We start from the raw sequence: 20,589 nt of genomic DNA on the forward strand, positions 1-20,589 counted from the left end.
TTTAGGCGATCCCTGAAAACTTTCCTCTTCAGAGAAGCCTATCCTGCCTCCATCTAACAACTGCACTATTTTCTCCATTAGCTCATCCCCCACAGCTATTACCCTTTTGTATCACTTGACCCTCCCTCCTAGATTGTAAGCTCTAACGAGCAGGGCCCTCTGATTCCTCCTGTATTGAATTGTATTGTACTTGTACTGTCTGCCCTAATGTTGTAAAGCGCTGCGTAAACTGTCGGCGCTATATAAATCCTGTATAATAATAATAATAATAATCCCTCCTCCCTCAGCTCCCGAAACCTCCCATCCCGCATTCCTGGTTCAAATAAAGGGTTACCCAATATGGGCCGAAGTGGTGAGTCACGAGTAAAGAGGGAAGATGAGTAAACCAGTTGAGCACAGACTCGGACCGTGTTACCTATTAACGGGTGATGTTTGAGATCTGTTGGAAGGGCGGCATAGCACCAGGGGGCTCTATGTAGGGGGGTCGCACTTTGTGCTTGTTCAAGTTGCATCCATAGTTTGGTATGTGTATCCCGGCACCAGTCGATAAGCCTACCTACGTGGGTCGCTCTATAGTAGGTCCGGAGTTCCGGCATTGCCAGGCCTCCATAGAGTTTGGGCAGTGGGAGGGTCTTCCGATGTAGACGCGTTTTTTTCCCTTCCCAGAGAAATTTAATGAATATTGCTCCTATTTGGTTAAAGTAGTCTGCGGGTATATCCATTGGGATAGTCTGCAGGAGGTAAAGGAATTTGGGTAGGATTGTCATTTTAAGGATGTTGCAGCGGCCAAACCAAGAATGCAGACCCCCATTCCATTTATCTAGCAATTGTTGGACCTTTTTTAAAAGGGGGGGAAAGTTAACCTTGAACAGTTGGGAGAATGTCGGAGGTATGTGTGTACCCAAGTATTTCAGGGCTGTAGTGGACCATTTTAAGTGGAAACTAGTTTGAAGATGTGTGAGTTGTGGTTGAGGTATTCCCAGGCCCATCGCTTCTGACTTACTAAAGTTAATTCTCAAATTAGCAAGTTGACCGTATGTGTGAAATTCTTTCATGAGGTTGGGGAGAGAGATGGTTGGGTTTGTGAGGGAAAACATCAGATCGTCTGCATATGCGGAGATTTTAAATTGTTCTTTATTAACTTCTACACCGGTAATGTCTGGGTTCATCCTAATGTGACATAGGAATGGCTCTAGGGACAACGCGAAGAGCAGCGGTGACAATGGGCATCCCTGACGAGTCCCATTAGTAATTGGAAAGGCCTCCGAGATTACCCCATTAGCTCTTACTCTTGCCGTTGGGTCTGAATAAATTGCGGTAATCCAATTGATCATTTTGTCTCCTAATCCTATGTGTTTTAGCGTTGCAAACATGAACCTCCAGCTAACCCGGTCAAATGCTTTTTCGGCGTCTGTTCCAAGAAAGACGCATGGGGTCTTGGTACTGTTAGCCACATGTAGTAAATTGAGGACTTTAATCGTGTTGTCTCTAGCTTCCCTAGTTGGGACGAAACCGACTTAAACTAGGTGTATAAGTGAAGTGAGGTGGTGTTGTAGTCTGGTGGAGATGATCTTTGTGAAGAGTTTTAGGTCCGTATTAGACCCATGAGTTTTAGAGAGATGCGAGAAGCTCCTAGTAGTGGGGTTTTTCCATCACACAATTCTGTCAAGGAAGCCGTATCCGCCCAGGCAGAAAGGTCAGCAGATGCCACTCTAGTTACATTAGAGGAATCCAATGCAGTTGATAATATTGCATTGATGTCCCCTGCTATGATAAGGGGTAGATGCACATACGGTGCCAATTTACCTAGCAGGTCATATAGCACCTGTACCTGGAAAGGAGGAGGTATATAGGCATTCACCAGAACCATCTTGCATGCACCGATATCAGCTATGACAATTAAGAAACGTCCCCCGGGATCAGAGATGACATGATGTATGGTGCAGGGTACCGCCTTGCTAATCAGGATTGAAACTACTCTAGCATAAGTGGAGTAGGTTGCGTGCAGCGCTTGTTGTATCCAGGCCCTCCGCAAGGCCAGCACCCTGCTCCCATCCAAATGTGTCTCCTGCAAAAACACCACATGTGGCATGCTAATCTTTAAGTATTGGAACATCAGAGCTCAGTGGAATTTGTCATTCAGGCCTCTGACGTTCCAAGAGACCAGATTAACCATTGATACTGCCATAATTACATTCCATCTTAATACACATCATGCAATGTACCAGCATTATAAGAAAAAGGTAGGATTGAGGCCTATGCGCGTCATGAGTGCACAAGAGCCCTAGTAAAATTAGAAGATCAGTATGGAAAGCTGCATCTATCAAAAGAAAAACCACAAAAACCCCTGTAAATCCCTGCTGCTGTGTAGCAAACAAAAACAAAACGTACATGCAGCTTTTACCCAAAAACTGTCCAAAAAAGTTCCATGAAAGCATGACCATAGAAAAGTTTTTTACACAACAAAATGACAAAAACCAAAAATAACAAAACTTTTCCAGAGTCCGTCAATCTGAAGACACAGTGTTCATGCCTTTATCGCTCCATGCCTCAGCAACGGACACCCGCCAGGTCTCCCGTATGGAGGGAACAAACCCCCCCACCTTCCTCCAGGATTGTCTATAGACTCATTAGGGGGTGAGCAGGGTTAAAAACGTAAACCCAGTCCAACAGCAACATCTGCTCACGTCGTAGTTGCATGTTGTAGGTGCAGGACTCAATCCCCCAACTCCCCCCCCCCACCCCCCACCCCCCTGAGCGAACCTGAAAGTCCAGAACAGGCCAAACAGTTAAAGGAAGAAAAAAGGAAAAAATAAAAAACACAAAAAAAGGGGAAAAAACAAACTCAACTTCAGCCCAAAGCTAACGGCCCATTACTCACAGCCCATCGATCCAGTCGCTGGCCTCCATAGGTGTATCAAAGAAACGCACGGTGCCTTTTTTACGGGATCCTCAATCTGCTTAGGTAGAGCGTACTGTACTTGATATCTTTATCTCTCAGCCGGCGTCGCACCTCATTGAACGATCTGCGGTGTTTCTGTACCTCAGCCGAGAAGTCCGGGAATAACATTACTTTCGTGTTTTCGTATGGTAATTCTGGATCCCGGTACATATGTGGGTGGCATATCGGGTAAGTTCAGCAACATTTTAAACAAGGATTCGGCAAAAATAGCGGGTTGGGAGCCCTCCGGGCCTTCCGGCAGTCTCACCACGCGTATATTATTGCATCTCTGCCTGTTCTCAGCATCATCCACTTTATGAACTAGCGTGTTGACCAGGGACTGCAGTTCAGTGATCTGCGCGGATTGAGTGCCTTGCATGTCCTCCACATTGCTTATGCGACCCTCAGCTTCCGTGAGTCTCACCCTAAACTTATCTAAGTCATGGCGGATGAGGGTGCATTCAGATGTTCCACCCTCACCATGAGCATGGATTTAAATCCTTCAATTGCTGCCAGGATGGGCTTTAGTTATAGCCTCTGGGGAATCCTCCAGCAGTTCAGGGGATAGCGGAACCATGATCTCCTCCGCAGTAGATGCCATGGCTACAGGTGAACTTGCTGGACTCTGCTCCTTCCTCCCTCCGTGCTGTGCTCCGGAAAAGAGCCCAAGATGGTGCCCGGAGAGCCTGCAGCCTGCCCCTTACCCTGCTTCTGAGGCTTCTGCACAGTGTGTGTCTTTCCCCGAACCTTTGCGGACATAATTGCTACTGCCAAGGGATCTAGGTCACCAGGAAAAGCCGCTGGATGCCGTTGCAGCTAAAAATGAGTGGTGTATCAGGAGCTATTAGATGATTAGCACGGAGCTCTTCGGGCAGACGCCACGCCCCTTCTACCTAACTAATCTTAAAGTGGTTGTAAATTCAGAAGGTTTATTATCTTAATGCATTCTATGTATTAAGATAAAAAGCCTTCTGTGTGCAGCAGCACCACGTCTGCCCCCCTAATACTTACCTGAGCCCATCTTGATCCAGCGATGTTGTAGGAGTGTCTCCGCTGCCCGGGACTTTCCCTCCTCATTGGCTGAGACAGCAAATCTGAGACGGCAAATCTAGTGGAACCAATTGCCTTCAGAAGCAGCCTAATTAGTAAATAAAGTCCACCTGTGTAATTTAATCTCAGTATAAATACAGCTGTTCTGTAAAGCCCTCAGAGGTTTGTTAGAGAACCTTAGTGAACAAACAACATCATGTAGGCCAAGGAACACACCAGACAGGTCAAGGATAAAGTTGTGGAGAAATTTATAGCAGGGTTAGGTTATAACAAAATATCCCAAGCTTTGAACATCTCATGGAGCACTGTTCAATACATCATCCCAAAATGGAAAGAGTATGGCAAACTGCAAACCTACCAAGACATGACCGTCCACCTGAATTGACAGACCGGGCAAGGAGAGCATTAATCAAAGAAGTAGCCAAGAGGCCCATGGTAACTCTGGAGGAGCTGCAAAGATCCACAGCTCAGGTGGGAGAATCTGTCCACAGGACAACTATTAGTTGTGCACTCCACAAACCTGGTCTTTATGGAAGAGTGGCAAGTAGAAAGCCATTGTTGAAAGAAAGCCATAAGAAGTCCCATTTGAAGTTTGTGAGAAGCCATGTGGGGGATTCAGCAAACATGTGGAAAAAAGGTTCTCTTGTCAGACGAGACCAAATTTGATCTTTTTGGCCTAAAAGAAAAACGTTATTTGTGGCGGAAAACTAACACTGTACATTGCACTGAACACACCAAACATGGTAATGGCAGCATTATGTTTTCTTCAGCAGGGACAGGGAAGCTTATGGGAAGATGGATGGAGCCAAATACAGGACAATCTTAGAAGAAAAGCCTGTTAGTGTCTGGAAAAGACTTGACACTGGGGCAGAGGTTCACCTTCCAGCAGGACTACAACCCTTAACATACAGCCATGGAATGGTTTAGATCAAAGCATATTCATGTGTTAGAATGGCCCAGTCAAAGCCCAGGCCTAAATCCAATTGAGAATCTGTGACAAGACTTGAAAATTGCTGTTCACAGACACTCTTCATCCAATCTGACAGAGCTTGAGCTATTTTGAAAAATAGAATGGGCAGAAATTTCACTCTCTAGATGTACAAAGCTGGTAGAGACATCCCCAAAAAGACTTGCAGCTGTAATTGCGGCGAAAGGCGGTTCTACAAAGTATTGACTCAGGGGGGCTGAATACAAATGCACGCCACACTATTCAGATATTTATATGTAAAATATTTTAAAAACCATTTATCATTTTCCTTCCACTTCACAATTATGTGCCACTTTGTGTTGGTCTATCACATAAAATCCCAATAAAATACATTGATGTTTTTGGTTGTAACATGACAAAATGTGGTAAATTTTAAGGGGTATGAATACTTTTTAAGGCACTGTATAATGAGGAACTATAATGAGGAACTGTTGTCTGTAGGGTACAATATAAAGTGTTAAAGAAGTTGAGCCATGGATTACAAAGAGTTAATTATGCCTGTATGGAGAAGTTTAAAATGGAGTACTGCTCTCTGTTATTTGCATTAACTAACAGCCTCAGCCTGCCTTTGGGCACTAGCGAGCGCTCTCTCCCTGTCCGCCTATAGGTGCAGTAAGCACCACCCACAGGTTTACTATGGTCCATCTATTTTTGGTGCTCCCTCCTCTCCCCTGCAGCTGGCGCTGGCTGACAGAGGGGAGCCAGATAATGTGACCAGATCAGTCTGAAAATAGGTAAGTATACAGATTTTTCTTACACAGTTAGTCAACAAAGGTGTTAGGAGGAATGAAGGAGCATTTTTAAGATTAGTTAGGTTGTAGCTGGAATTCTACTTTAAACAATTTGTATTTTATACTGTATGTATATCCGGTCTGAGGAAGCAGACAAGATCTACGAAAGGTGTTACAATCTCACAGTCAAAGTAAATTTGCGAGATAGATTTCTGTTTGCCTTGAATGTTACAATGTTTTTCCCAAAACTCTGAGGGGTAAATGTATATGAACACTAAGTAATGTATATTTTTTGTGTTATTGCTAGTATACCCAATTTTTTATGACAATTTTCTATAATTTTACAGGATTGTATATTGTTAAAAAAACATTTTTTGTATGTTTTGGTACATCAAATTTTATGGCAACTTTAAAGTCCCAATTTGGCGTAATTGTTACAATAGTCTTCATTACTAGGATGTGGTATCAAAATGAGAATAAATGTAACACTATGTTTAACTCCTATGGTAAATCAGCCTTATTGCATTACCTTAACACCCTTTAAACGATAAAAGAAAGATAAATTGCAAATACGACATGCTACAGGCATGTAAACTAGTAAATTAACTTCCATCAGACGTCAGGTCACTGTACGGATGCAACAACTAATACTTCTGTAAAGGCGGCAAAGAAAGAGATAGCAAGCAGTGGTGGAAAAATATGTAAATGACATTGAGAAGACCAGGGGGTAAACTGCTAAACCTCTTCCAGTAGTGATAGTTGATGTATCTGTACCTGTCCTCTATTGGGAGTTGATTTACCTAGTTACATGTTCTGATCAGGTCACTACTTTGTACTGTAAGTGCATTTTATCTTTCATATCTCAAGCCTTCATAGACACCAGGAGTTTGTATAACCTGCCAGCCTCTATCTTTACTGTTGTGTAGGCATTCTCAGCCAGGGTTCCTTGGAACATAGGGTTCCTCCAGAGGTTGCAAGAGGTTCCTTGAACTAAAGGTGATTGCTCTTCCAACTGGTGGTGTCTGCATAGTTCCACGGCCAACATCACTTGGTAGAGCCAGCAGCATGACACCAATGATCTTTTTAGCTCTCTGTAAGTGGCATTCCAAACACCACTGAAAGGGGGGTATTCTTCCCACTGACCACCAATGGATAGGCATTTTCCAAATGACCCCCTGTGGATTTATTTTAGTAGGGGTTTCTTGGAATTGAAAATAGAGGATTTCTCTGGGGTAAAAAGGTTGCAAAATCTGTAGTGAATGGGTATTTCCTAACTCCTTTGTCAATAACCAAACTGTCACACTTTTGTTTCTGAGTTATCAGTTATTTTATGTTATTAGAAGCCCTAAGTGAGAGCATGCCACCAACCGACAATAAACCGCTTTTATTAGTGGGACTGCTTTAGGCTCGGTTCACACTACCGCGACTTGGGATCCGACTTGTAAGCCCTCAAGTCGCCCCAAGTCGCCCCAGAAAGAGATTCACATTACAGTGCATGGGAGCGTCTTAATAGACACTACTGAAGTCGCTCCGACTTCAGAGCGTACTCCCTGTACTACTTGGATCCGACTTTGATCCGACTTCAGCCTATTGACTATCATTGAAGTCGGATCGCCGTCTCGCATGATCCGACTTCGGCATGCGACTTGTGCTCAAATGATCTTGAGGGGAACTCCGCGCCAAATTTTAAATAAAAATCCGGCATGGGTTCCCCCTCCAGGGGCATACCAGGCCCTTGGGTCTGGTATGGACCTTGAGGAGAACCCCCTACGCCGAAAAAACGGCGTGGGGGGTCCCCCCCAATCCATACCAGACCCTTATCCGAGCACGCAGCCCGGCCGGACAGGAATGGGGGTGGGGACGAGCGAGCGCCCCCCCCCTCCTGAACCGTACCAGGCCGCATGCCCTCAACATGGGGGGTTTGGTGCCTTGGGGGAGGGGGGCGCGCTGCGGCCCCCCCACCCCAAAGCACCTTGTCCCCATGTTGATGAGGACAAGGGCCTCTTCCCGACAACCCTGGCCGTTGGTTGTCGGGGTCTGCGGGCGGGGGGCATATCGGAATCTGGGAGCCCCCTTTAATAAGGGGGCCCCCAGATCCCGGCCCCCCACCCTATGTGAATAGGTATGGGGTACATGGTACCCCTACCCATTCACCTAGGGAAAAAAGCGTCAATAAAAAACACAGTACACAGGTATTTAAAATAATTTATTAGGCAGCTCCGGGATCTTCTTCCGACTCCGGGGGTCTCTCCGGCGTCTTCTCCCGGTGTCCGCATCTTCTGCCGGCTCCACCGCTATCTTCTGGCGCTCTTTTGCCAGCGGTGGTCCGGACCTCTGGATCATCTTCTTCCCTCTTCTCTTCCAGAGATGTTGACACGACGCTCTCCCCAGCCAGAATGGTTTCTGTGCGCTCTGCAAGGGACTTATATAGGCCGTGACCCCGCCCCCTTATGCCGTCACAGTCCCTGGGCATGCTGGGTCTGTGACGTTTTAGGAGGCGTGGTCACCGGGTGATGACCACGCCCCCTTATGACGGCACAGCCCCAGCATGCCCTGGGACAGTGACCTCATAAGGGGGCGGGGTCACCGCCTATATAAGTCCGTTGCGGAGCGTTCAGAGACCATTCCAGCTGGAGAGAGCGTCGTGTCAACATCTCTGGAAGAAAAGAAGAAGGCAGAAGTCCGGACCACCGCTAGCAATTGAGCTGCAGAAGATAGCGGAGGAGCCGGCAGAAGATGCGGACACCGGGAGAAGACGGCGGAGAGACCCCCGAAGTCGGAAGAGGACCCCCGAAGTCGGAAGAAGATCCCGGAGCTGCCTAATAAATTATTTTAAAAAACCTGTGTACTGTTTGTTTTATTGACGCTTTTTTCCCCTAGGTGAATGGGTAGGGGTACCATGTACCCCATACTCATTCACATAGGGTGGGGGGCCGGGATCTGGGGGCCCCCTTATTAAAGGGGGCTCCCAGATTCCGATAAGCCCCCCCGCCCGCAGACCCCGACAACCAACGGCCAGGGTTGTCGGGAAGAGGCCCTTGTCCTCATCAACATGGGGACAAGGTGCTTTGGGGTGGGGGGGCCGCAGCGCGCCCCCCTCCCCCAAGGCACCAACCCCCCCCATGTTGAGGGCATGCGGCCTGGTACGGCTCAGGAGGGGGGGGGGGGGCGCTCGCTCGTCCCCACCCCCATTCCTGTCCGGCCGGGCTGCGTGCTCGGATAAGGGTCTGGTATGGATTGGGGGGACCCCCCACGCCGTCCTTTCGGCGTAGGGGGGTTCCCCTCAAGATCCATACCGGACCCAAGGGCCTGGTATGCCCCTGGGGGGGGGAACCCATGCCGGATTTTTATTTAAAATTTGGCGCGGAGTTCCCTCATACCAAACACAGTGGCGGGGATCCAAGTCGGATCCCCGTTCATTGAAAGTCGGATCCACAAGTCGTGTTGAAGTCGGGTTAAAGTCGCGTTGCAAAGTCGCGTTGAAGTCGTGTTGCCCCTGTGTGAATCGAGCCTTAGTCCCACTATTGTTATTCGATTTTATTTATTAGTGGGAGTGCTTTAGCAGTCCCACTATTGTTATTCTTTTTTTATTTATTTATATTAATTTTATTCCGTACGTTTTGTGGTTCTGCGTAACTTCTGCATACTTTCAGCTATCAAAACCATCCAACTATTAAAATGTTCGTCTCTTTCAGCTGATGATGGGACTTTTTCACCTTTTTTTCTACCATTTATACTTTTTAAAATATTAAGCTTTTTATCACTTTTTTTTAACATTGAAGTCAATAGCTGCATGCTTCAGATCCTTAAAATCTTCTTCCGCTCCCAAAAGTTTCAGCTCCTTCATAATTTCACCTACAGACGCCAAACAAACTTTAAAATGTTCACAAAATATTCAGCTATCTGGCTATATCTTTTCAGTTTGATATCTTTTACAGTTTTTGTGAAAAAGCTTTTTGTTTAGAGGTCATTTCAGGAAATTTTAGCCATTAATCAGAGTGTACTGTGTTGCTTTTGTTGCCATGGTTACCAAAGCTTCTGTTATACACAGGGGGGGAGGTGGCTGGAGCATCTCAGCTCTGATTACAGAGCCCGGGGGAGGGGACAGACACACCATGTACTGATTTATAATAGAGGAATATGATGGGGCAGTTTTGATGGGGCAATTCTGATGGGGCAGTTTTGATGGTGGCAATATGATGGGGTAGTTTTGATAGGGCAATTCTGATAGGGCAGTTTTGATGGAGCAATTCTGATGGGGCAGTTTTGGTGGTGGCAATATGATGGGGCAATTTTGATAGGGCAATTCTGATGGGGCAGTTTTGATGGTGGCAATATGATGGGGCAGTTTTGATGGGGCAATTCTGATGAGGCAGTTTTGATGGTGGCAATATGATGGGGCAGTTTTGATGGGGACAATTTTGATGGGGCAAATTTTGATGGGGCAATTCTGATGGGGCAGTTTTGATGGCAATATGATGGGGCAGTTTTCATGGTGGCAATATGGTGGGGCAGTTTTCATGGTGGCAATATGATGGGGCAGTTTTCATGGTGCAATTCTGATTTGGCAGTTTTGATGGTGGCAATATGATGGGGCAGTTTTGATGGGGCAATTCTGATGGTGGCAATATGATGGGGCAGTTTTGATGGGGACAATTTTGATGGGGCAATTCTGATGGGGCAGTTTTGATGGCAGTATGATGGGGGCAGTTTTGATGGGGGCCGTTTTAGCAATTCAGCTATTCAGCATTCCCACGCATTTTCCTCAAGGAAATGCATTTTCTAGTTTGGTCTGTTTCTTATGAATAAATTTGCTATATCTGTTCAATAAATACAAAAAAATTACCTATTAATCCTGCTAAAATCCAGTGAATTTCTAACCTCCTGTACACACTGCTTGTGCTGTACTGCAATATCAAAAACTGTTTTTGGCCCTGCTCAGTTCTGTGAACTACAGGATACCCCCATGTTATAAATAAAGTTAAACAGAAGAATCCTATTCTTGTAGTAAATTAGCCAAATTGCGGCCTTGGCTTGTGTAGGACCCTCTCTGCTAACTTATTTTTCCTCCTCCCAAAAAAAAGTGACCTTAAAGGCAAGCTGAGCACTATTAGTTTTACAAACATAAAAAACTCTGAGCTAATGCCTATAGCAGCCAAATCCATATTACAATACATAACAAAAACAAATGTGTATAGTAACGTCTCCCATGGAACTAGAGAGCTTGATACATTTTATAGTTTATTACCTAAATGGGAGAGGTGTGAAGTCAATGAGAGACGAGGCTGAATGTGTGTATGCAGATGTATTTTGAAAATCAACAGAGATCGCGCTTCTTGAGCAGTGAAGGGAGGATAGTTCCAAAGTGTTGCATTGCAGAATACACACAATCCAAAAAGTTGTCTTTTTTGCCATTTTTTTTTTGTGTGCATGAGGAATGAGGATTATGCCGCGTACACACCACCGGTTTTGCCGTCGGAATAAACTCCGAAAGTTTCTCCGACGGAATTCCGCTCAAGCGGTCTTGCATACACACGGTCACACCAAAGTCCGACCGTCCACAACGAGGTGACGTACAACACGTACGACGGAACTAGAAAAAGGAAGTTCCATAGCCAGTATCCAATAGCTTCCGTCTCATACTTGCTTCAGAGCATGCGTTGTTTTTGGTCCGTCAAAACAGCATACAGACGATCGGTTTTCCCGATAGGAATTGGTTCTGTCGGAAATATTTAGAACATGTTCCATTTCTAGGTCCGTCAGAATTTTCGAAAAAAAAGTCCGATGAGGCATACACACAATTGGAATAGACAATGAAAAGCTTCCATCTGACTTTTTCTGTCGGACATTCCGCTCATGTGTACGCGGCTTAAGAGTAACAAAGGGTTCCAGATGTTCTTCCGAATAGCTGAGGGACAAACTCTTTAGCACTTTGTAGATCCGTAGTCCCATTGTAAAGACTTCAGCAAAAACTAAAAATTAAGCCTCCAAAAGACACTTAACTGGGCCAGTCTACTCTCCTAGGTGTTTAGGATTTTTATTGAGGTTTTAATATAATGTGCCAGGCCACTCCACACCAAATAAAAGACCCTTTCTACCAGTAGTCTAGAATCTTTTAAACCATAAGTAAGGCACAGAATACTACCTAACCCTACTCACAAACTTTATAGGCCTTAGAGGTGCTGAAGTTACAAGCTGATCGGCTACCATGCACAGCTGTAGCAGATTTTGCACTCTCCAGTTTTAGTAAATTAACCCCACTGTCTGGCTGGCCTTTGTATTCAGCATCTGACTATGGAATTTCCACAGTGTAGTATTTCAATAAAAGTATTTTATTTTAAAAGTAACAACTCACATGTCAAACATGAAGCATTGAACAGCGTTAAAACAAGGACTTCCGAGCTCGGCCGGAAATGACGTAACCCGACTCCGCCTTACGCATTGCGTCACAATCACGTGACCCTTGAAAAAGTCACTATGGAAATTCCTTTTATCCCTACACATGACCCCTGAATGGGGGGAGAGTTGGAGAGAGGTCTTAAGGACGGGAACCATACAGGAGAGGAGCCTCCAGTGTCTACAGCCACAGCCGTGTCATTTCCAAACAAAGAGGAGATTGCCACTGAAGATTGTATAGATGCTTGCTTAGACCCATTGGGGTCTTTCTTAGAGGTGAGAGGCTGGGCACACTGTGTGGATTGAAAAAAGAAAAAAGAAGGGGGCTATAAGTGTGATCACATCACCTGGAATTTATTTTGCACTTGGACACTTTATTTACCTTGTTTGCACATTTAAAGAGACTATTTATTTATCAACACCTTTTTGCACTGGACTGTATTATATGGAATATTGATTCATTATTATATTTTGACATTTATTTGCACATGTAATATTTTTTTATTGAGGAATTGCACACCTATATATCTTCATGTTTATATTTTTTACATTTTTATTGATATTAATTTTTGATTGCATCTTTATTGACTTGCTGTGAGCGCTGTGAGTACAAGAGGGGGAGAGGGGGACATCTGGTGTAAAGGGGGACTCTAAAGGTGGCATCTGATGTAAGGGGGCACTCTGATGCGGACATCTGCTGTAAAGAGGGACTCTGATGGGGACATCTGATGTGAAGGGGGACTCTGATGGTGACATCTGCTGTAAAGGGGGACTCTGATGGTGACATCTGCTATAAAGGGTGACTCTGATGCTGACACCTGATCTGAAGGGGGACTCTGGTGAGGACATCAGATGTAAAGGGGGACTCTGATGGGGACATCTGATGTACAGTAAAGGAGGACTCTGAGGGGGACATCTGATTTATAGGGGGATACTGATGGGGACACCTGATGTATAGGGGGATGCTAATGGGGACACCTGTTGTAAAGGGGGATATTGATTGGGACACCTGATGTAAAGAGAGGCACCTGCTGTAATGGGGGACTCTATTTTGGACACCTGATGTAAAGGGGGACTCTGATGAGGACAGCTGATGTATAGAGGGATGCTGATGGGGACACCTGTTTTAAAGGGGGACTCTGTTTGGGATGCCTGATGTAAAGGAGGGCACCTGCTGTAAAGGACATCTGATGTAAAAGGTGGCTCTGATGAGGACACCTTAAGTTAAGTGGTTTTATTTTCTTTAACTTGAAATGTGGATGTGATTGGCCTACTGAGAAGGGCACAGTAAGGCTGCAATTAATGGGCACAGTGAGGCTGCATATGATGGGTACAGTGAGGCTGCATATGACAGGCACGCTGAGGCTGCAATTGATGGGCACAGTGAAGCTGCATTTGATACATAATCACCTGATAAATGTCTATTTACAGTCCTGCATTACTAACAGTTTAATTTTTCAGTTTGTTTTGCCCCCCCCCCCCCAAAAAAAAAAAATTTTGAGCACCAGCCGCCATTGCCATAGGCTTTCATGTTAAATGCTGGCAAGTTTTTAAAAGGGGCTAGACCAAAACATTTTCCTTTGTCTCTGACCATTATTGACTGACTAGGAACTATGAATTGTTTACAGACTGAAATGTATCATAAATGTGAAAGTTTAAGCTTTAGCTGGTTTGTAACTTGTATTCGAAATCTAATAAACTGCTATGGGCAACAGCTGCACTTTTATTTTTTTAAATATATTTTAAGCCTCTGTGTTGTAAAAGTTTATGTACCCTTTTCCTTTGATGCCTTATTGCCTGCAGACTTTATGTGTTTTTTTTTTTTTAATCTTTTTTAAACGGAAAGGGTACGGCACTTATATATTGTACTTGGTACTTCATAAATGGATGAAGAGTATTTTGGAAGTATCACATGCAAAGTGTAAGCCTAGATATAATCTCATTTTGGCAATCTAAACAGCTCATTGGACAAAGCCAGTGCAGCACCTCACTATTGCTCTATCACTGTGATGAGCATCCTCACTGATCAATAGTGATGTGTGTGAGGCAGAAAGGTATACTCAAGTTTGGCTTCAGAAGCTTAAGTAAGTATTTCATAATAGACCACGTTTTTTGGGAGTTTAAGGCAGGGTCGGGACAGGGGGTGGGAAGGAGGGGCAGCTGTCCTGGGCACTGTGGTATCATGTAAAGTTGGGGGGGGGCACAGGAAGGTTGAGGGGAGGGGATTTGTGTTGGAAAGGGGAATTTGTGGGGCGGCAGGGGATAAGTACAGTAAAACCTTGGTTTGACAGTAACTTGGTTTGAGAGCCTTTTGCAAGACAAGCAAAATTTTTGAATACATTTTGACTTGATATACAAGCGATGTCTTGATATACAAGTAGCATCACAGCTGAGTATAACTGACACAAATGAGTATAAAAGAGAAGAGAGGCTCCTCTAAGTGTAGTAATATTGTTACATTTGATGAAGGTACAACATTTGTCAACTCATATGGTTGATGATTAAAACAGGCACATCTAAGTATGCAGACATCTGGGGTAAAGCTGTCCACATAGACCATCCTCCTCACCACCATCGACGTCATCCCTTCCACGCTGTGATTTCACGAGCAGTTCAATCGCTCTACTGCAGAGTAGTCTTCCAGGTCACGATTGCAGACTGACATCAGTGAGAGCCGGCGGTGTGGGGGATGGTTTATGTGGACAGCTTTTCCCCGGATGCCTGCATACTTAGATGTACCTATTTTAATCATCAACCATGTGAGTTGCTAAATGTTGTACCTTCATTAGATGTAACCATATTGCTACACTTAGAGGCGCCTCTCTTCTCTTTTATACTCTGGAGCTCCTGCTGGATTTTACTTCTAATCCCCTTGTGGAGGCTGCCATTTGTGGATGGGCATTTTATGGTTACACAACCTATATCATTGCTATAATCTTTTTATATGGACTATAAACTGAAGGACTTATGAATAAATGGTTGTGGAACGAATCATTTCAGTTTCCATTATTTCTTATGGGGAAATTTGCTTTGATATACATGTGCTTTGGAGTATAAGCATGTTTCTGGAACAAATTATGCTCGCAAGCCAAGGTTTTACTGTATTGTTTTAGGAGGGGAAATTTTGGGGGGGAGGTGCTAAGACTGGTGATTTAGGGGATTTCTGTTGGGAGGAGGGAAGGGGGGAATATTTGTGCTAGGAGGGGGGGATTTAGGGGGAATTTATGCTGGGGGGATTTGAAGTGGTGGGAGAAGATGTGTACAGTACTAGGAGGGGAATTGTGCAAGGAGGGGTGAATTTTTGTTGGGAGTTAGCATTTAAGTTGGGGGGTGGGTGAGATTTGTGCTGAGAGGGGGGATTTCAGCAGGGGCCAGATTTGTACTGGGAGGAGGGAGAATTTATTTTTGATAGTAAGCTTGGAGATTAGTGCTCAGTGTTTTGTGGGGGGATTTTTGCCAATACAATGCTTATACATCTTGGAAGGGGGTGCAGTTTTGCATGTTCACCCTGGGCTCTAGATGACCTTGTCCTGGCACTGGTTCCAGGGTACTCATGAATGGCATTTGAGGCCATCTCTAGGTGCCTACATTACAAATCCTGTTGAGATTTAGTAGTCGAGTTTAGTCATGTGCATATTTATAGTATTTACCTTTGACCAGGGCAGATCAGATGTGAAAAATTTGAGTGACAAGCTCCATTACCATTCAGCACCCTAGTACATTACAATGACTCATGCCAACCTCTTCGTCAAACTAACCTCTTTAACATCACCCTTACAAAATAAGTATCATAGCTACAAAAAACACCTCTTTTCTAATATAATTGTTTATGTGCTACAGTTGTTCTTTATATACAACAAGATTTGTGTCTAACACAATGCCTTTGATGAGATAGAAATAACAAGATGCTTATCATGTATCTATTTTTCTCACCATAGGAGTTGAAGCTGAGAGATGAAGAGTGTGAGAGATTATCAAAGGTCAGAGAGCAGCTGGAACAAGAACTAGAGGAGCTGACAGCTAGTCTTTTCGAGGTATATTTTGATGCCCCTTACCCCTCTCTCCTCTTAGTTAACTCAACAAGCTCAATATTTCATCTACCCATTTATATATTTGGCAGCTGGTTAACATTCTGTAAGTGCCTATATACAGTATGTACTTGCAGTTAAAAATTTAGTATTGTTGGCCTTCACCTTGAGCTGCAAAAGGATGTTGACACCAGGCAGTTGTAGAATATAAATACAAAAACTCGTATTATAAGACTCAAAAATTGGTTCTCACAGACATCAGTTTAAAGTATTTATGTCCCTGTGGTGCTCCTGCATTCAATGAAGTGTTGCACATAAAGAAGACCCAACCTAGAAAATAGTAGCTGTCCTGGGCACATGCATCAAGCATTGGATGGACATGACCATTCCTCCCTGTGGCTGGGCCTGGCACATATGTGCGCCCTTTTCACAGGATGCAGGAGCACTGCAGGGACATACAGTATCTCACATTTTTTTAAATATGAGTGTACAGCTTGTATAACAGTGTAAATTTGCTGTCCCCTCAAAATAACTCAACACGCAGCCATTAATGTCTAAACCGCTGGCAACAAAATTGAGTACACCCCTAAGTGAAAATGTCCAAATTGGGCCCAGTTAGCCATTTTCCCTCCCCAGGGTCATGTGACTTGTTAGTGTTGCAAGGTCTCAGGTGTGAATGGGGAGCAGGTGTGTTAAATTTGGTGTTATCGCTCTCACTCATACTGGTCACTGGAAGGTCAACATGGCACCTCATGGCAATGAACTCTCTGAGGACCAGAAAAAAAGTTGTTGCTCTACATAAAGATAGCCTAGGCTATAAGAAGATTGCCAAGACCCTGAAACTGAACTGCAGCATGGTGGCCAAGACCATACAACCGTTTAATAGGACAGGTTCCACTCAGAACAGGCCTCGCCATGGTTGACCAAGGAAGTTCAGTGCACATGCTCAGTGTCATATAACGAGGTTGTCTTTGGTAAATAGATGTATGAGTGCTGCCAGCATTGCTGCAGAGGTTGAAGGGGTGGGGGGTCAGCTTGTCAGTGCTCAGACCATACACCGCAAACTGCATCAAATTGGTCTGTATGGCTTTTGTCCCAGAAGGAAGCCTTTTCTAAAGATGATGCACAAGAAAGCACGCAAACAATTTGCTGAAGACAAGCAAACTAAGGACATGGATTACTGGACCCATGTCATGTGGTCTGATGAGACCAAAATAAACGTATTTGGTTCAGATGTTGTCAAGCGTGTGTGGCGGCAACCAGGAGAGAAGTACAAAGACAGGTATGTCTTGCCTACAGTCAAGCATGGTGGTGGGAGTGTCATGGTCTGGGGCTGCATATGTGCAGCCGGTACTGGGAGCTACAGTTCATTGAGGGCACCATGAATGCCAACATGTACTGTGACATACCTGAAGCAGAGCATGATCCCCTCCCTTCGGTGACTGGGCCGCAGAGCAGTATTCCAACATGATAACAACCCCAAACACTCCTCCAAGATGACCACTGCCTTGCTAAAGAAGCTGAGGGTAAAGGTAATGGACTGGCCTAGCATGTCTCCAGACCTATACCCTATTGAGCATCTGTGATGTCGTCATGGTGGAGTAGAAGAGAACTCTAGTGGCAACCTGTGAAGCTCTGGTGAACTCCATGCCCAAGAGTGTTAAGGCAGTGCTGGAAAATAAAGGTGGCCACAAAAAATTTTGACACTTTGGGCCCAATTTAGACATTTTCACTTAGGGGTGCACTCACTTTTTTTGCCAGCAATTTTGACATTAATGGCTGTGTGTTGAGTTATTTTGAGGGGACAGCAAATTTACACTGTTATACAAGCTGTACACTCACTACTTTACATTGTAGCAAAGTGTCATTTCTTCAGTGTTGTCATATGAAAAGATATAACAAAATATTTACAAAAATGTGAGGGGTGTACTCACTTTTGTGACATACTGTACATGGAACATACATACCCAATGCCAATGGGTCTTTGTAGGCCTTTGCAGTGAGAAGTTTCACTTGTGTGCATCTCCGGTTAATTTAATCTGAGCATTTTAGTCTGGGACACTTGTTTAGTGACTTTGCACAGTATAGAATCTGGTGTGCTCCTATATTTCCCTGTTATTCGATGTGTGAGGATACAATGCTATGTAAGGAATCATTTGAATCTCTGCAATCTAGCTGTGGCCCCACCATTACACTAAAGAAATCAATATGATACAGCCCCAATGATGTCTTGCTTGTGAAAGGTATGATTATGTATTTATGGTAACTAAGGGCTCATGTTGATGGGCATTATTTTCCTACGTATGATCAATTGCAGGTCAGCAATATCCATTGAGAAAAGTATTCAGGCTGGAATCTATATGTGATCCACAAATGAGCTATGATTAAGGCTCTTCTAGCCAAAATGCATTAGCGTCTGTTGCTATACTGGATTGCTTGTACCTGCTTGGATTTTAATTAATAAAGAATTTGTGAATTAAATACACACTCCACGACCACTTTTCTGATTTTGGAGGGCAAACAGGAGCTGAACCGTGAGACTGGTGTTTCCACTGAACACACTGGACAAGAGGTAGAGCTAGGATCCCATACTTTCATTAACTCAATTTCCCAACTGACTTTAATTGAGTTGTACATATGACAATCCAGAGGTTGTGTTTGACCTGCTTTCTTGGCATTGCGTTTAACGCATGCATTTGAGGTTGAATAGCAAATACAGAGTTTGAAAAGAACACCCTTCAACATGACCTAGTCATATCAAGAATTCTTCTGTTGTGTCTATAAAGCTGTAAACACAGCTGAATCTTTTCAGTGTAACTGGAATAAAACCACATGTCCTATAAATCTACTGGGTTCTATTTCCTGCTTGACAGATGCATCACATTACCTTAGAATTCCAGACAATTACCGTATGTATGAAACCGTGATCTGAACTAGTGAAAGTTGACTAGTGTTCTGAGGCTACCACAGCCTCAGTGGTCAAGAACTGATCTCACTGTTCTTATTTTGTACTTCCCTATCAAACTGACTTCTGTTGATTTTTTCCTATTGAAGGAAACCTTTTTAACTCCCTTGTGGGGTACTAGTCTAGTTTCCTTATCCACACAGGCATGTTTGTAAGCAATGTTAGATTTCTTCAATGGTCTTTAGCTTTTCTGGTTCCAGTAAGTAATGTTATGTCATATGGCCATGTTGGGCTTTCTGTAACGTTACCCAGCTGTACATCTATATCGGTCAGGTGACCATTTTTTTGTGTGGGACAGGATAGATCCAGAATCCTATAACTGCTAATTGTAAAGTTTTTCAACTGGGTGGGCTGCAGTACCACAAACACATTTGCGTATAGGATAGTCAGCTCAGCCATTGCTGTTTACTTTGAGGTTCTGATTCTTGGCATGTGCTGCCCTTAGGGCTTCTGCCCGGCTTGTAAGCCTCTACTGCTCCTAGTGGCCTTGTTTCTGGGTCTCAGCGTGTGTATCCTGACATCCGTTTCCAAACTGTGTGCAAATTATTTGTGCTAGTGTCTTCATTAGAAAAGATTAATATTACAGGAACCAAAACCAAAGGCAGGGAGAAATTCCACTGTCTGTCAGCATGGGAATTAAGCTTGCTTTCTAATTTTTTCACTTTATCTTTTATGGCAGGAGGCTCATAAAATGGTGCGTGAAGCTAATATGAAGCAAGCTGCATCTGAAAAGCAACTAAGGGAAGCCCATGGGAAGGTAATTTTACATTACTTAGACAGTAGTGAGCTTACAACTTCTTTATATATTCACCTTTATGATTATTCCTTCTGTCTTTTTTAGATTGATATGCTGCAAGCTGAAGTTTCTGCTCTGAAGACACTGGTCATCACTTCCACTCCGTCTTCCCCAAACCGTGAGCTACACCCCCAGTTACAAAGCCCTTCTAAGAATGCACTACGTAAAGGCCATGCTCGCAACAAAAGCACAGGCTGTGCTGCTGTCGTTCCGGCGGCCCTTCCAGCCCAGCCAATCAACACAGAGGGCAAAGAGGTGAAGTCAAATATAGTATTTTTTTCTACATGGCTCTGAGATCTCATGAGAGATATAAGATAATTAGGCACTAAACAATACTTCATCTGTGAAGAGATGTAGTATAGGAACTATTGTCTGTGCTGTAGTTTCCTATTCCTATTTAGATAGTAGGATAAATTACCTCAATGGAGAATACTGTATGGGATTATTATAGGCCCAATCTGTTGAAAGAAGAATAAAATAATTTAGGTTTTTGGTTATGCTAAACTGGCACATGCCTGGAGCACTAATCAGGGTCCACGATACCTTTAATTCAGTATTATGAATTTTTCCCAAACAGTCTAAGGGAGGCAGCACAAGTGGAAGCAGGAGGCCAAAACATGAGAATTTTATAATGGTGCATTTCCAAATTAAATTATCATGTTATAGGACGCTTCCTAGATAGATAGACAGCTCA

The 20,589-nt window shown here is 44.0% G+C and overlaps 1 protein-coding gene across 4 annotated transcripts in view; it reads left to right on the forward strand.

Annotated features, from left to right (window-relative positions):
- Nucleotides 1-20,589, forward strand: part of RAB3IL1 (RAB3A interacting protein like 1) — an 82,199-nt gene that overhangs the window by 18,400 nt on the left and 43,210 nt on the right. For all 4 annotated transcript variants that reach the window (XM_073604610.1, XM_073604611.1, XM_073604612.1 and 1 more), the window contains exons 4-6: nt 16,045-16,140; nt 19,779-19,856; nt 19,941-20,150. In XM_073604610.1, coding sequence (XP_073460711.1) covers nt 16,045-16,140; nt 19,779-19,856; nt 19,941-20,150 — 384 coding nt within the window. The remainder of the gene's footprint in view (nt 1-16,044; nt 16,141-19,778; nt 19,857-19,940; nt 20,151-20,589) is intronic.

This window comes from Aquarana catesbeiana, linkage group LG11, assembly GCF_042186555.1.
Source record: "Aquarana catesbeiana isolate 2022-GZ linkage group LG11, ASM4218655v1, whole genome shotgun sequence".
NCBI classification, from domain to species: domain Eukaryota; kingdom Metazoa; phylum Chordata; class Amphibia; order Anura; family Ranidae; genus Aquarana; species Aquarana catesbeiana.